The sequence below is a fragment of the Capricornis sumatraensis genome, chromosome 22, assembly GCF_032405125.1.
Source record: "Capricornis sumatraensis isolate serow.1 chromosome 22, serow.2, whole genome shotgun sequence".
Taxonomy (NCBI): domain Eukaryota; kingdom Metazoa; phylum Chordata; class Mammalia; order Artiodactyla; family Bovidae; genus Capricornis; species Capricornis sumatraensis.
In genome coordinates this window covers 44,219,861-44,236,584 of record NC_091090.1, presented here as the reverse complement: position 1 = coordinate 44,236,584, position 16,724 = coordinate 44,219,861, and the positions used below count along the sequence as shown (strand labels likewise).

Genomic DNA, 16,724 nt, shown 5'->3' with positions numbered 1-16,724 from the left:
TTCCATGCTCAGTCCTCTTTGTGGTGCCCGCTTCTGGTTCAGGAGCCCTGAAGGCAGCTCGGAGGGGATGGGGACACCTGGGGAGCCCCTGGGCTCTTAATGGCATCAGCTCCCTCCACACTTTTAACCTTATCTTCACCTCACATGGTTATACTTGCTATATCCATCTGAGGTGATTTGAATTGACTTATTTGGTATAAAGTGAACCCTTTTACACTGGTCTGTAGGCAGTACCAGATTGGAGAGAAAAATCCACAATGAAAGTGAAACCTTGTAGGGAGCTTCGAGTAGCTTCTTTAGATGTTTTATTTTTAACTTCTAATTAATTTTTATTTGTAAAATCTATTTTGAATTTTTAGCAAGTCAACCAGGGAGGAAGAATGAGGGCTTGGCGTGCTGTTTCTTGGGTTCCTGTGTGTGTGCTAAGCCACTTCAGTTGTGTCTGACTCTTTGCGACCCTATGCACTGTATCTGCCATGCTCCTCTGTCCATGGGATTCTCCAGGGAAGAGTACTGCAGTCGGTTGCCATGCCCTCTTCCAGGGCAATCTTCCCAACCCAGGGACCGAACCCGTGTCTTCTGCAGTTCCTGCACTGCAGGCAGATTCTTTACCACTGAGCCACCAGGGAAGCCCTTCTTGGGTTCCTACTAAGTTCTTTTCCAGGTTCAGAGTTGTATACTTAGGAGAAAATAAAAACCCTAAGAAAACAGAAACTATAACTTTCAATTGTAAAAGTAATGCAGTTTCTACTGTCAAATCCAAGAAATGGTAAGGAATTACTGATAAAAGTCAGAATATTCCCTCACCAGGACGTGTTTTATCAGCATTTTGGTGTATATTTCCATCTCTACATATACTTGTTTAACAAAACTGAGATCTTACTATTTCCTTCTGTTTCTCCTAACATTATACTGAAAGCATTTAAGCATTTTCCCATGGCATCAAACCAATCTTATAAACATCACATGGGTTGGCCAGAGATTGTTGAACCATTCCCTTTTGGGGGAATATATTTGCAGTTTTGCACTGTTAACAATAATACATGTTTGTAGTTAAATCTTTGACCTCGTCCATAATTATTGCCTTGAGAGAAAATCCTGGAAGTTATTGGATCAAAGGATATACATACTTTTCATTTCTGTATATGGGCAAATTATTTTGTAGGAAAACTTGTACTGGAGTAGGCATTCCACTGGCAGAGAATGAGTGTCTGTTTTCAGCATTTAGTTTTTATAATCACTGACAATTTGTTAAGTGAAAAGTGGTACCTTGCTGATATCTTCATTGAAATTTGATTGCTGGTGAAGGTTAAACACTTTCCCTGTGTTTATTGCCCACTTTTATTTCTCTCATTAGTTCATGTCCTTCAGAAGTTATTCCATGCAGTACTTGCATTTTTCTTGTACATTTGGAAAAGCTCTCATAATGTTAGTCTTCTTCGTAATTGTGAATCTTTTTTTCCACCAGGCTGTTTATTAGTTTTGTTGATTATATGCATGAGTGTGTGTTTATGCAGGTTTTTAACTTTCATGTAGACAGATCTGTCTTTATGTTTTTTCACTTGTATGTGTATTACAAGTATTCAAAATTTTCCTCTAAATCTGGGAGGAGACAACTTTTAATTTATCTGAAGCTTATTTTGGTGCAAGGTATGAGTGATAATCCATATCTGTTTCCAAAAGATCCCTTTCCCCCCACATTTCAATATTTCTGTCTATTGAAATATTGTTCCTTTCCTCTGTGACGTGAAACGCCATCTTTATCATGTACTGTATTCTCATATGTTCCTATCCTTTCTCTGGGCTAACATTTTCCATTGTTAAATGCTGTTGGGATTAAAGTAACTTTGAGCCATCCTCATCACCCCTTTTGAAGATCCTTTTATACAAAGTTAAAAGTCACGTTGTCTAGGTGGAGAAAGAAAAATTCCCCTTGGAATTGACTCAGTGAAAAGACACTTTTGGGGCTTCAATGCCAAAAAACAAGTTGTATGAGTTAGGGATGCACTACCCAAAATAAGACTTTGCACAGTTGTGAAAATTCAGACAGGCATCCTGCCAAGTATTCTATGTACCAACTGAAGAATCCACAGGCCAGTGAGTTGTAATAAAAAGGGCTATTTTTATGTTCCCAGGCTCCTGCAGTGAAAGAACATGCACTGTTTTCAAACCAGATGCATCCTTCTGGTTTTTAGTTTCTACCACTTCCTGGCTTATGGGTTTATTCTTAGGACCGAAGTTTCATGTTGTTCTGAAATGAAGTATGTACCAGTCCCCAAGGTGCCTAGGGTTCATCTGCCTTTTCATATCTTTAGTTCAACCCAGTCGTTCAGTCATGACCGACTCTTTGCAACCCTGTGGACTGCAGCATGCCAGGCCTCCATGCCCATCACCAACTCCTGGAGCTTGCTCAAACTCATGTCCATCAAGTCGGTGATGCCATCCAAGCATCTCATCTTCTGTTGTCCCCTTCTCCCGCCTTCAATCTTTCCCAGCATCAGGGTCTTTTCAAATGAGTCAGTTCTTGGTATCAGGTAGCCAAAGTTTTGGAGTTCCAGCTTCAGCTTCAGTCCTTCCAATGAATATTCAGGACTGATTTCCTTTAGGATGGGATATCCAGGTATTTTCCCAACTGTGAGGTGACCAGTAGTTCCCTAATTCTGGGTTCTGTTGGTTCCATAGAAGTTCTTCAGGGGTTTTACAAACTGTGAACCACAATTAACATTTTAATCAGCTGAGAGAGTGTTTCATTGCTTATTTTATACGTTTGGGTTCTCTGTAAGATTTGTCTTGCCTGACCTAGAAAGACCAAGGTCTCTTGGAGTTCTGAAGTCATGTAGTTCTGTAAATTCCTCATGCTGTCTGCTCACCCAGCGGTAGCCTGGGGTGTCCAATTCTGTGTTCTTGTTAATTGTTGTTATTTAGGGTTGTTTCCAAATTTGCTGGCATACTGAGTGCAGCACTTTAGCAGCAGCATCTTTTAGGATTTAAAATAGCTCGCCTGGAATTCTATCACCTCCCCTCGCTTGGTTGGTGGTGATGCTTCTTAAGTTGACGCCCAGTTGATGTCACACTCTAGGACGTCTGGCTCTTGGTGAATGATCACACCATCATAGTTAATTGAGAAGAAAGGAAACCTGGAGAAAACCCCAAGCCACCAATTGGCTGAAAGTTGATTCAGGGATTGGGCCCTTGTCTTTTCTGTTTTTTACTTTTGTCCCCTTGGCTGCCTGATGGCCTCAGAACCGGCTCCTCCTTGTGTTCAGGTGTGGGGCTCCTCCGTCACTCACCAAGTTCCTCCTGGAGTAGTTCATGATCATAAGCTATATTCTTTCTATCCCAGGCAGGGAACGTGGTGACGGGAGAGATGGTGGAAGAGCTTATTCTTTCTGGAGCAGATATCATCAAAGTGGGAGTTGGACCAGGTAAGACTTGCTGGGAGCACAGCTGAGAGTGTGTTGTTGGGGAGGATTGGGGTCTAGCGCTTGGGGGGACCAGAGATGCCCAGAAGGGACCTCAGGAATGATCCAGCCACAGGTTTAAAGCGCATTTCTTTTGGAAGTATTGTTGAGCTTCTGATCAGAAGAGTCTCCTGATTAGAAATATCACTGAGCTACTTTCTGATGCCTCTGGGAAGTTCTGAAGGAACTTGAATATGGTTCGATTCAAATAAGGTCTTGGTTTCAGAACATTCCTGTGGAAGAAAAGAATGAGAGCTCATGAGTGATCCCATTCACCTTGAAGAGGAAGGTGAGGTATGAAGAGCTCACAGGGACAGTTAATGGATGTGAATGACTCCAGTTTATGTGAATGTTTGAGGGACCCCAAACATTACAAATAAGCATGCAGCTGAGGCCATGTTTGAACTTGACTCATGGTCCAGGCAGTTATCACCTTTGGCTCTTCAGCTGATACATATCCATCTCAGATTTTGCTGCATCCTCCTAGGCCTTCTCTCCCAGGACTACCGGTGGCATTCTGAGTGGAGGAATAAGGTGGCACCTTTCTACCCTCTTCTGGGTAGACCTATTCCTCTCAGGGCCACTTGATGCTGACCTTCCCTTTTGGCCAGACAGGTGCATGAGCTTCCATATTTTTAATTTCTTCATATTAAAAATTCCTCCTTGCACATCCATGATTAACCAAACACGAAAATGGGAGAGAAGGCAAAGACATATACATTTTCATTTGGGAATAAAAAAACAGCAAAGTTTTTTTTTTTTTTTTTTTTTAACAAATACCATGCTCTCAGAAGACACTACCAAAAAAGGAAGCAAACCATAGTCTGAGAGGGAGGCAGAAACCATGGTTGTGTTGTGACCTGGCACAGTCATCAGCCTTGAGGGACCAGGATGGGAAGGAAGGGACTCTTAGGGAAGGAGAGCCCTGTAGGCTTGTAAATGGCCCTAAGCACTTTTTTTCTTTAAATAATTTTATCTGTTTACTTTTGGCTGTGCTGTGTGTTTACCACTGTGCAGGCTTTTCTCGAGGTTTGGTAGATGGAGGCTGCTCTCTAGCTGTGGTGCAGGGGCTTCTCATTGTGGGGCTTCTGTTACGGAGCCCAGGCTCCAGGCGCGTGGGCTCAGTAGCAAGGGCTGCCGGGCCCGAGAGCACAGGCTCAGTAGTTGTGTCACATGGGCTTGGTTGCTCCCTGGCACGTGGGATCTTCCTGGACCGGGGATCAAACTTGTGTCTCCTGCCTTGGCAGGTGGATTCTTTACTACTGAGCTCCACCAGGGAAGCCCAAGTGAAAGCATTAAATAAGGTTCATCACAGAACAACTCCTGGGACCTGGGGGAAAAAAAAGCATTAAAAATGTGCCCCACGGCCACTGGGGCTGGGAAGAAGTGGGTACCCAGTTTCTCCTATCAACCTGGGGGTTCATCTGGACCACTCCCCCGCCTCGTCCCCCACCCATACAGAGCTCCAGGCCACTGCAGCTGAGTCCCTGCCCGCCAGGATCTGGCAGTGGAGTGGGAAAGGAGAAAGGCCGATTCTGAACCAGAACCAGAGGTTGAAAAGCTCCAGTTGTGCCTCGCATAGTGCGTGTCTGGGGCAGGGGTGCCTTGGTCGGGAGGGAAGCACCACAGCCCCCAGGGAGCGAGTGGCCGTGTTGTAAGGATGGACAGAGGGAGACGGCTCCTCCCTGCAACCGGATGCGGGAGAAGGCGGCTCCCCTGGTCCAGGTGACTCTGCCGGACCCAGGCCTCAAAGTATATATAGCCTTGGCTCTCGACCTGTCGGGAGAGGTTTGTGGGCAGCTGGGAAGCCACTGGTGATGGTGGGGAAAGGAGAGGAGGCAGAGGCTTTGCATGAGTCTGGTGGGAGTGGAGGAGTTCATGCCCAGCTTTTGCATGGGCCCATAGGCGACACCTCCAGACAGCCAGGGGGGACGGAGTGAGAGTGAGTGGTGAAGCGGTGGAGACAGCGACGTGACTCATTCATTCTTGAGTTCACGCATGCTTTCAGTGACTATTTATAGCGGCCTTATTATGCACAAAGCTCTGTTCTCAGCACTGGATTGACAACAATGAATATCCACGGAGCTTACCCTCCAGCGGAGAAAACAGATCCTTGGTTCTTACACAAATAATGACTTAAATGCTCTTTTTGAAACGAGCTGCTGTGACGAACAACGTTCCTGAGGCAGTGACATGGAAGATGAAGCCTGGAAGATGAAAAAGGGTTGGCCAGACCAGGGGGTTGGTGCAGAGGGGAGTGCTCGGGAGACAGAACATCACGTACAGGGGATCCCCGAGGTGGGAGGAATGGAAAGGTCAGCGAGGCTGGGGGGTGCCGAGCGGGGTGGGCCGAGAGAAGAGGGGGTGGGCGGGTAGGCAGTGCAGAGCTTGAGCTGGGTGGCCTCGGAGCAGGCGCTGGTCTGCTGGGAGGGAAGGGGAGGCTTGAGCAGGGAGATGTGCTGGAGAGGCCCGTCTGATTCAGCCTGGACCTGACTGGGCTAATGCAATGCAGATAGTGAACTAGGGCTGGAGTTGACCATGGGGAGGGCAGAGGTCAGCGGGGATGAAGGTATCGAGGCGACTGGTTTGAGTTCGGCAGTGGCAGCTCACCTCAGAGGCCGGGCTGGACAGGGTGAGAGACGCACCAGGAGAGGGTGAGGACCGGGAGGCTGGCGTGTGTAGAGGCCAGAGCCGGGTCAGAGGGAGGCCGGACCGGGAGGCTGGCATGTGTAGAGGCCAGAGCCGGGTCAGAGGGAGGCCGGACCGGGAGGCTGGCGTGTGTAGAGGCCAGAGCCGGGTCAGAGGGAGGCCGGACCGGGAGGCTGGCGTGTGTAGAGGCCAGAGCCGGGTCAGAGGGAGGCTGGACCGGGAGGCTGGCGTGTGTAGAGGCCAGAGCCGAGTCAGGGCGGCTGCGAGCATGCCCTGAGCGCTGGCTCCCTTTGCTCAGCGGCTTACTGGAGGCCGGGCAGTCTTCATCCCTCATGCCATTTCATCTCCATCACAGCCCCATGAGGTCAATGCTTTCATTTCCACCTTTTGAGTGAGGCACTGAGGCTTAGAGAAGTGAGTCATTTGACAGAAGTTGAAGGTCAAGGAGGCTCAAGACCATGGGAGGCATCTGAAGGCATCTTGTGGTTGTGTGGGAAGTGAGGGAAGGTGGGAAGGAGTGGAGTTGGAGGTTGGGAAGTCGGTAAGAGGGAGCTGATATCGTGGAGAGTTGACGGTGACCGGTGTAGGGAGCCGTGCCCTGGACCTGAGCGGATGAGGGTGATATGGGCCCGGAAAGGACGAGCGGCCATGACGGCTGTTATAACCACCTCGGCTGAGCTGCGGGGGCCGCCTGCCCCGCCGCCCTCCACCCCGGGAAATGGGGGCATGGCTGTGTGATGGGAGAGGAGGCTCGTTGTCTGCTCAGCCCTAACCATCTCTCTCTGGGGTCCCCCTCCTCCTCCATCCAGGTTCCGTGTGCACCACCCGCACCAAGACGGGGGTGGGCTACCCCCAGCTGAGCGCTGTGATCGAGTGCGCAGACTCGGCCCACGGCCTGAAGGGGCACATCATCTCCGTAAGTGTCCCGGCGGGGCTGGGGGAGGGGGCTGTGGGGGGGCGTTTCCGGGAGGCCCTTGCCCCCTGCCGCCTTTCACCTCGTTGGTGACCTTGCGGTCTCGGGAGCCAGCTGGGGACCACGCTCGCAGCGTTCGCTGACGGTGACACGCAACAAAGATACAGGCCCTACTCCCTAGGGACTGTGGAGAAGGGGGCGGCTCCTTGGCAAGTAACTACTCTGTAGTCAGTAATAGCTGGAGGTGGTGCTTATCATGACGGGATACATGGGGAGCTTTGAGAAGATGAGAGGGTCACGTGTTTGCTTGCTAGGGCTCGCTGTAACAAAGTGCCCCCTTACTGGATGAAGCACAAGCTGGACTCAAGATTACAGGCAGACGTATCAATAACCTCAGATAGGCAGATGACACCACCCTTATGGCCAAAAGTGAGGAAGAACCAAAGAGCCTCTTGATGAAGGTGAAAGAAAAGAGTGAAAAAGTTGGCTTAAAACTCAACATTCAGAAAACAAGAGATCATGGCATCTGGTCCCATCACTTCATGGCAAATAGATGGGGAAACAATGGAAACAGTGACAGACTATTTTTTTGGGCTCCAAAATCACTGCAGATGGTGACTGCAGCCATAAATTAAAAGATGCTTGCTCCTTGGAAGAAGAGTTATGACAAATCTAGACAGCATATTAAAAAGCAGAGATATTACTTTGCCAACAAAGGTCCATCTAGTCAAAGCTATGGTTTTTCCAGTAGTTGTGTATGGATGTGAGAGTTGGACTATAAAGAAAGCTGAGCACCGAAGAATTGATGCTTTTGAACTGTGGTGTTGGAGAAGACTCTTGAGAGTCCCTTGGACAGTAAGGAGATCCAACCAGTCCATCCTAAAGGAAATCAGTCCTGAATATTCATTGGAAGGACTGTTGCTGAAGCTGAAACTCCAATAGTTTGGCCACCTGATGCAAAACACTGACTCATTGAACAAAACCCTGATTCTGGGAAAGACTGAAGGCAGGAGGAGAAGGAGAAGGCAGAGGATGAGATGGTTGGATGGCATCACCGACTCAATGGACATGAGTTTGAGTAAACTCTGGGAGTTGGTGATGGACAGGGAGGCCTGGTGTGCTGCAGTCCTTGGGGTCGCAAAGAGTCAGACGTGAGTGAGCGACTGAACTGAACAAATAAGAGAAGTATATTGTCTCACTCTTCTGGAGGTCAGAGGTCCAAGATCAAGGTGTCAGTAGGGCCACAAAGCCTCCAGGGGGACCCCTGTTCCAGCCTCCAGAGCTTCTGGTAGTTGCTCAGCTAAGGGCACCAGAGCTCTGGTTTTCACAGGGCATCCTCCCTGCATGTACATCTGCCTTTGTGTCCAGACTTCTCCTTTTTATAAGAACATCAGTTGTATGGGACTAGAGCCCACCCTACTCCAAGGTGACCTCACCTTAGCTACTCACATCTGCAGTGCTTTCAGTGCTCTGGCTGGTCACCGGTTTCTGTAGTGAGCACGGGTTTGGTACGATGCTGGGGGCAGAAGTTAGATTATGCAAGTGGAGGGGTATATGGATGGAGGTGAAGAGAGTCAGTGATCTAACAACACTGTTATGGAGCTTCTGGAAGAAAAACACCCCAGTACTCAGCGACTAAATGTTACAGATCGAAGGTGTGTCAATTTAACCCTCAGTTTATCCGTCATTCTTCTCTACCTTTATCGACATGTCCATCATTCAAGTAGTCATCACATATGTCTCCTTCTAGGGGAGATGCTCAGAACAGGGCAGAACTTGTCAGATATATTTGGATGGACTTGGACAGAACTATGGCTTCAGTTTATGGGGGTTATATATGTATATCCTGAAAGTGAAAGTCTCTCAGTCGTGTCCTACTCTTCACAACCCCGTGGTCTGTATAGCCCATGGAATTCTCCAGGCCAGAATAGTGGAGTGGGTAGCCTTCGCCGCCTCCAGGGGATCTTCCCAACTCAGGGAATGAACCCAGGTCTCCCACATTGCAGGCAGATTCTTTACCAGCTGAGCCTCAAAGGAAGCCCGTATATATCCTATAAACATTTGAATTATATATATTTAATAACATATATCTAAATTCTGAACTTTTGGCATGTTTTTAGCAGTGCTATAACAATGGACTCATATTAAATATAGTAAATTAAATCTTCAGTCCTTTTCACTTGTTCAGTTGCTAAGCCAAGCTCTCATATTAAATAATTGACAGGCTATTTTGGTTAAAAAAAAAAATGGATATAGTAAATTAACATTCTGGTGGAATGATCTGTTACTGGTTTTGGTTCAGCATTGAAACTAGTGAGATTTGATTTCTAGACCTGCTTTGAGGACATAATTTATTGTTGTTCAATTGCTCAGTCGTGTCTGACTCTTTGCTACCCCATGGGCCTCCCTGTCCTTCACTGTCCCCTGGAGTTGCTGAAACTCATGTTCATTGAGTCAATGATGCCATCCATCCATCTATCTCATCCTCTGTTGCCTCTTTCTTTTCCTGCCCTCAATCTTTCCCAGCATCAGGGACTTTTCCAGTGAGTTGTCTCTTTGTATCAGGTGGCCAACTGAAGTTTCAGCTTCAGTCCTTCCAATGAATATTCAGGACTGATTTCCTTTAGGATGGACTGGTTGGATCTCCTTACTGTCCAAGGGACTCTCAAGAGTCTTCTCCAACACCACAGTTCAAAAGCATCAATTCTTTGGCACTCAGCTTTCTTTATAGTCCAACTCTCACATCCACACATGACTACTGGAAAAACCATAGCTTTGACTAGATGGACCTTTGTTGGCAAAGTAATGTCTCTGCTTTTTAATACACTGTCTAGGTTGGTCATAACTTTTCTTCCAAGGAGCAAGTGTCTTTTAAAGTTCATGGCTGGAATCACCATCTGCAGTGATTTTGGAGCCCCCAAAATAAAGTCTGTCATTGTTTCCATTGTTTCCCCATCTATTTGCCATGAAGTGATGGGACTGGATGCCATAATCTTTGTCTTTTGAATGTTGAGTTTTAAATCAGCTTTTTTACTCTCCTCTTTCACTTTCAACAAGGGGTTCTTGAGTTCCTCTTCGATTTCTGCCATAAGAGTGGTGTCATCTGCATATCTGAGGTTATTGATATTTCTCTCAGCAATTTTGATTCAAGCTTGTGCTTCATTCAGCCTAGCATTTTGCATGATTTTACTCTACATATAAGTTAAATAAGCAGGGTGACAATATACACTCTTGACGTACTCCTTTCCCCATTTGAAACAGCCTGTTGTTACATGTCTGGTTCTAATTGTTGCTTCTTGACCTGCATATAGATTTCTCAGGAGGTAGGTAAGGTGGCCTGGTAGTCCCATCTCTTGAAGAATTTTCTACAGTTTGTTGTGATCCACACAGTCAAAGACTTTAACGTAGTCAATGAAGCAGATGTTTTTCTGTAATTCTCTTGCTTTTTCCATGGTCCAGTGGATGTTAGCAATTTGATCACTGGTTCCTCTGCCTTTCCTAAATCCAGGTTGCACATCTGGAAGTTCTCAATTCACAGACTGTTGAAGAAGCCTAGCTTGGAGAATTTTGAGCAGTTCTTTGCTAGCGTGTGAGATGAATGCAATTGTGTGGTAGCTTGAACATTCCTTGGCATTGCCTTTCTTTGGGATTAGAATGAAAACTGACCTTTTCCAGTCCTGTGGCCACTGCTGAGTTTTCCAAATTTGCTGGCATATTGAGTGCAGCCCTTTCACAGCATCGTCTTCTAGGCTTTGAAATAGTTCAGCTGGAATTCCATCATCTCTGTTAGCTTTGTTCATAGTAATGCTCCCAAAGACCCACTTGACTTCAGACTCCAGGATGTCTGGCTCTGGATGAGTGATCACACCACCATGGTTATCTGAGTCATGAAGACCTTTTTTGTATAGTTCTTCTTCATTCTTGCCACCTCTTCTTAATATCTTCTGCTTCTGTTAGGTCCATACTATTTCTGTCCTTTATTGTGCCCATCTTTGCATGGAATGTTCCTTTTGTATCTCTAATTTTCTTGAAGAAATCTCTAATCTTTCCCATCCTATTGTTTTCCTCTATTTCTTTGCATTGTTCACTTAAGGCTTTCTTATCTCTTCTTGCTGTTCTTTGGAACTCTTCATTCAAATGGGTGTATCTTTCCTTTTCTCCTTTGCCTTTCCCTTCTCTTCTTTTCTCAGCCATTTGTAAGGCCTCCTCAGACAACCATTTTGCTTTTTTGTATTTCTTTTTCTTAGGGATGTTTTTGATCACCGCCTCCCATACAGTGTTATGAACCTCTATCCATAGTTCTTCAGGCACTCTATCAGATCTAATCCCTTAAATCTCTTTGTCACTTCCACTGTATAATCATAAGGGATTTGATTTAGGTCATACCAGAATAGTGGTTTTCTCTACTGTCTTCAATTTAAGTCTGGATTTTGCAATAGGAAATTTGTGACCTGAGCCACAGTCAGCTCCCAGTCTTGTTTTTGCTGACTGTATATAGCCTCTCCCATTTTTGGCTGCAAAGAATATAATCAATCAGATTTCGGTATTGAGGGTATAATAATATACTTTAAAAATCCCTATGAGCACACAATCTCTTTCAGATTTTACTGCGGCATCTGAGCCTTGCTGCCAGTGCTTCCCCCCACATGACTTAGTAAACCGAAATGAAGATCTAGGTCTTTGATTCATGGTCCCACGCTCACTTCCTGTGCTCCTTCTGGTTTCTCATCCAGGCTTTCCATCCATCCATCCATTCAGTTAGTTCATATTCATTGAGCATCTACTGTGTGCTTGGGGCTGGAATAAATGACCAAAGATTTATCGGGTGCTGACCGAGTTCTTTCCCAGGTGGTGTTAGTGGTAAAGAACCTGCCTGCCAATGCAGGAGGCATAAGAGATGCAGCTTCGATCCCTTGGTTGGGAAGATCCCTTGGAGAAGAGCATGGCAACCCACTCCAGTATTCTCACCTGGTGGGCTATAGTCCATAGGGTCACACAGAGTCAGACATGACTGAAACAACTTAGCATACATGCACAACAGTTCTAAGGTCTTCAACTCAGTATCTTTCTGTTTTAGCTTTTGCCCTAGTGAACAATCCCTCAATCCTGTTGAATTAGACTGCTCATAGTTTGTGTCCTAGAGCACCATAGGTAATTAGTCATAATTCTCCGTTCACCATCAAGAGTCTTAGTAACAATTTAGACCTTATATGTATTCCTTCAAAGGCCACCATTTTTAAATCAGTAGAGGTCAAATTAATGAAGTTTTACTATGGACTTACTCTGAGATCCCATACTTGTGTCTTTCTGGAAATTTCACACTGGCTTAGTTTATAGGACTTTGGGGAGAGTAGGGGTGGAGGCTCTGCTCGCACCACAGATGACTCTGAAAATCAACCTAGGATCTCCTTACCCAGCATCCTCTACTTTATAGCTTATGTCAGCCTAAGTGTGTGTCCACTAAGTATGTGGACAGACCAGCAGTACCAGTATCAACTGAGAACTTTGTGAGAAGTTCTCAGGCCTCATCTCAGACCTAGAGAATGGGAAGCCCTGAAGGTGAAATTAACAAGCCTTCCGAGTAATCTGGGTCTGTTCTCAAGCTTGAGAGGCACTGGCTTCTAGAGTTGAGGCTTAGCACACACAGGCTGGGTCCATGTGCCAGAGCCGTCTTTTGACAACCACAAAACAGCTTTTCTGAGTTTGTCAGGGACAGTGACAGCCCAGGCTGGTGGTCCTGATGCTCTGACGTTCTTATTTTTCCATGGGTGGCCAGAGCTTTCCTAGATAGGGCTAGAAGTTCAATTTGTAGCCAGCAGAGACCCTGTGAAGTTCACAGACTTACATAGGTTCTGGACCCCTGACTTCAGCTCATTCCTTCTGATTAGCTGAGCATCTTGTGGTTCAGAGCAGCTGTTTTACTTGCTGACTGTTTGCCTAATGGAGCTTCACAAACAGGTTTCTCCCACTTGCCAAGAGACCTAAACCCAGTGGAAACCTGTCAGTTGTTTGGATCCTGCCACTTTGTCCAGCTGCCTCATTTTACACTCTCATTGCTGAATTTGCACGTGTTTGCTGCTGAAGTTCAGAAGGAAGCCACAGCGGGCGGTTGGCCATGGCCAAGCGGCTGGACTTGAGCTGGGTTTCCATTTATTGTGATCCGTGTGGGCTTCTGAGAGGCAGAGGGCTGAGAAATCCAAGACACCCCCTGGGATAGGTGAAGAGTAAGGTGTGACCGGTTCATTTTGTCTTGTCATCTGCTGGGGACGTGACACAAAGGAGAGCATTTTAAAGGTAGAAACAGCTTTAGAGGTCATAATGGCTGTCAGGTATTGAACATCTATCTTGTGGGCACAGTATACCTATAATCTCTATCCCTGGAATGGTCTAGGTATTGAGTATACTGCTGTTATCTTCTTTGGACAGGTGTGTTAGTCAGGGTTCTCCAGAGAAACAGAACCAGTAGGGTATGTGTGTGTGTGTGTGTGCCCCTGTGTGTTTAGATAGAAGTAGATTTATTATAAGGAAATAAATTGGTTCGTGTGATGATGGGACTGAAAAGAATCGCAAGATCTGTAGGGTGAATTGGCAAGCTGGAGGCCTAGGAGAGCTGATCGTGTGGTACCAATCTTGAGTTCGAAGACCTGAGAGCCAGGGAGAGCCAGTGTTTCAGTTGGAGTCAGTGTCGCGGTTCTAAGGCAGTCATTGAGGAAGAATCCTCTTCCCTTGGGGAAGTCTCAGCCTTTTTGTGCTATTCAAGCCTTCAAGTGATTAGGTGAGGCCCACCCACATGTGGGAGAGCAATCTGCTTTATGCTACTGATTTGCATATTAATCTCATCCACAAAGGGCTTTCCAGGTGGCGCCACTGGTAAAGAATCTGCCTGCCAGTGTAAGAGCCATGGGTTCAATCCCTGGATTGGGAAGCTCCCCTGGAGGAGGGTATGGCAACCCACTCCAGTATTCTTACCTGGAGAACCCCATGGACAGAGGAGCCTGGTGGGCTACAGTCCATAGGATTGCCAAGAGTTGGACACGGCTGAAGTGACTTAACACACACACACTCTTATTGCCAAACACCCTCTCAGAAACACCCAGGACAATTTTTTACCAAAGGCCACTCCACAGCCCAGTAAAGTTGGCATATAACATTATCACACCTGGTGAGGAGACCGAAGCTTTGAGACCTTAGTGATTTGCTCAGCATCACACTGCTGGTGGAGGGCAAAGCCAGCTCTGAAACCGAGGCCTGTTTGTCTCCTGTGTTCCAAGCCTTCCCTTGATCACCCTCATTTAGAAAACGTGGAGACTCAGAGGGTGAGGGCTTGCTGAAATCAACAAGAATGCAGGGTTGGCCCAGCATTCCCGGTCTGCCCCTTTCCCACCCGTGCTTTGTGGGGAGCTTCAGCTTAATCTGTGCTTATAGCTCAGCCTTTCCCCTCAGGGCTCCCAAGCTTGTGTTCCAGTGAAGAGATCAGAGTCAGTACCTGATGAACCCTGAGGAAGGGGAGGGATTTGAAGAACCAGATGAGTTCACTGTCCATACCCAAAATAGTCTGGACTCTGTAGTGCTTCCCAGGCAGGACCTAAAAAAAAAAGTCCTGTGATGAGGTTGGCTGGAATCACTGTTGTCTCTCTACTCAGGGCCAAAATTTTAACCATTGTATTTGATAAAGACCGAGAGAGCATGCTTCTCCAGTCTGAGGAGAGAATGATAGAGGTGGGGCTGATTCAGAGTAACCCCCAACCCCCTGTTTGTCTCCACCCAGTCAGTAGGGCTCTCATCCACTTCACTGACCTTCTGCAAAGAGGGATCCATTGATCCACAGATTTATTTTGTTGATTTAATGCATTAGCTTAGGAATGGTTAGTTTAGGAATGGTCAGACGTTATTTGAAAAGAAGGGATGGAGCCAAAGCAAAAACAATACCCAGCTGTGGATGTGACTGGTGATAGAAACAAAGTCCGATGCTGTAAAAGCAATATTGCATAGGAACCTGGAATGTCAGGTCCATGAATCAAGGCAAATTGGAAGTGGTCAAACAAGACATGGCAAGAGTGAACGTCGACATTCTAGGAATCAGCGAACTAAAGTGGACTGGAATGGGTGAATTTAACTCAGATGACCATTATATCTACTACTGTGGGCAGGAATCCCTCAGAAGAAATGGAGTAGCCATCATGGTCAACAAAAGAGTCCGAAGTGCAGTACTTGGATGCAATCTCAAAAACGACAGAATGATCTCTGTTTGTTTCCAAGGCAAACCATGCAATATTACAGTAATCCAAGTCTATGCCTCAACCAGTAACGCTGAAGAAGCTGAAGTTGAACGGTGCTATGAAGACCTACAAGACCTTTTAGAACTAACACCGCAAAAAGATGTCCTTTTCATTCTAGGGGACTGGAATGCAAAAGTAGGAAGTCAAGAAACACCTGGAGTAACAGGCAAATTTGGCCTTGGAATACAGAATGAAGCAGGGCAAAGGCTAATGAGAGTTTTGCCAAGAAAATGCACTGGTCATAGCAAACACCCTCTTCCAACAACACAAGAGAAGACTCTATACATGGACATTACCAGATGGTCAACACCGAAATCAGATTGATTATATTCTCTGCAGCAAAAGATGGAGAAGCTCTATACAGTCAGCAAAAACAAGACCAGGAGCTGACTGTGGCTCAGATCATGAACTCCTTATTACCAAATTCAGACTTAAATTGAAGAAAGCAGGGAAAACCTCTAGACCATTCAGGTATGACCTAAATCAAATCCCTTATGATTATACAGTGGAAGTGAGAAATAGATTTAAGGGCCTAGATCTGATAGATAGAGTGCCTGATGATCTATGGAATGAGGTTTGTGACATTGTACAGGAGACAGGGATCAAGACCATCCCCATGGAAAAGAAATGCAAAAAAGCAAAATGGCTATCTGGGGAGGCCTTACAAATAGCTGTGAAAAGAAGAGAAGTGAAAAGCAAAGGAGAAAAGGAAAGATATAAGCATCTGAATGCAGAGTTCCAAAGAATAGCAAGAAGAGATAAGAAAGCCTTCTACAGCGATCAATGCAAAGAAATAGAGGAAAAGAACAGAATGGCAAAGACTAGAGATCTCTTCAAGAAAATTAGAGGTACCAAGGGAACATTTCATGCAAAGATGGGCTCGATAAAGGACAGAAATGGTATGGACCTAACAGAAGCAGAAGATTAAGAAGAGATGGCAAGAATACACAGAAGAACTGTACAAAAAGGATCTTCACGACCCGGATAATCACGATGGTGTGATCACTCATCTAGAACCAGACATCTTGGAATGTGAAGTCAAGTGGGCCTTAGAAAGCATCACTACGAACAAAGCTAGTGGAGGTGATGGAATTCCAGTAGAGCTATTTCAAATCCTGAAAGATGGTGCTATCAAAGTGCTGCACTCAATATGCCAGCAAATTTGGAAAACTCAGCCGTGGCCACAGGACTGGAAAAGGTCAGTTTTCATTCCAATCCCAAAGAAAGACAATGCCAAAGAATGCTCAAACTACCGCATACTTGCACTCATCTCACACGCTAGTAAAGTAATGCTCAAAATTCTCCAAGCTAGGCTTCAGCAATATGTGAACTATGAACTTCCTGATGTTCAAGCTGATTTTAGAAAAGGCAGAGGAACCAGAGATCAAATTGCCAACATCTGCTGGATCATGAATAAAGCAA

General features: G+C 46.0%; 1 protein-coding gene across 3 annotated transcripts in view; it reads left to right on the top strand.

The window, feature by feature from the left end:
• GMPR (guanosine monophosphate reductase) overlaps positions 1-16,724 on the top strand; it is a 59,391-nt gene that overhangs the window by 26,858 nt on the left and 15,809 nt on the right. For all 3 annotated transcript variants that reach the window (XM_068960506.1, XM_068960505.1, XM_068960504.1), the window contains 2 exons: positions 3,344-3,425; positions 6,920-7,026. In XM_068960506.1, the coding sequence (XP_068816607.1) occupies positions 3,344-3,425; positions 6,920-7,026 (189 nt within the window). The remainder of the gene's footprint in view (positions 1-3,343; positions 3,426-6,919; positions 7,027-16,724) is intronic.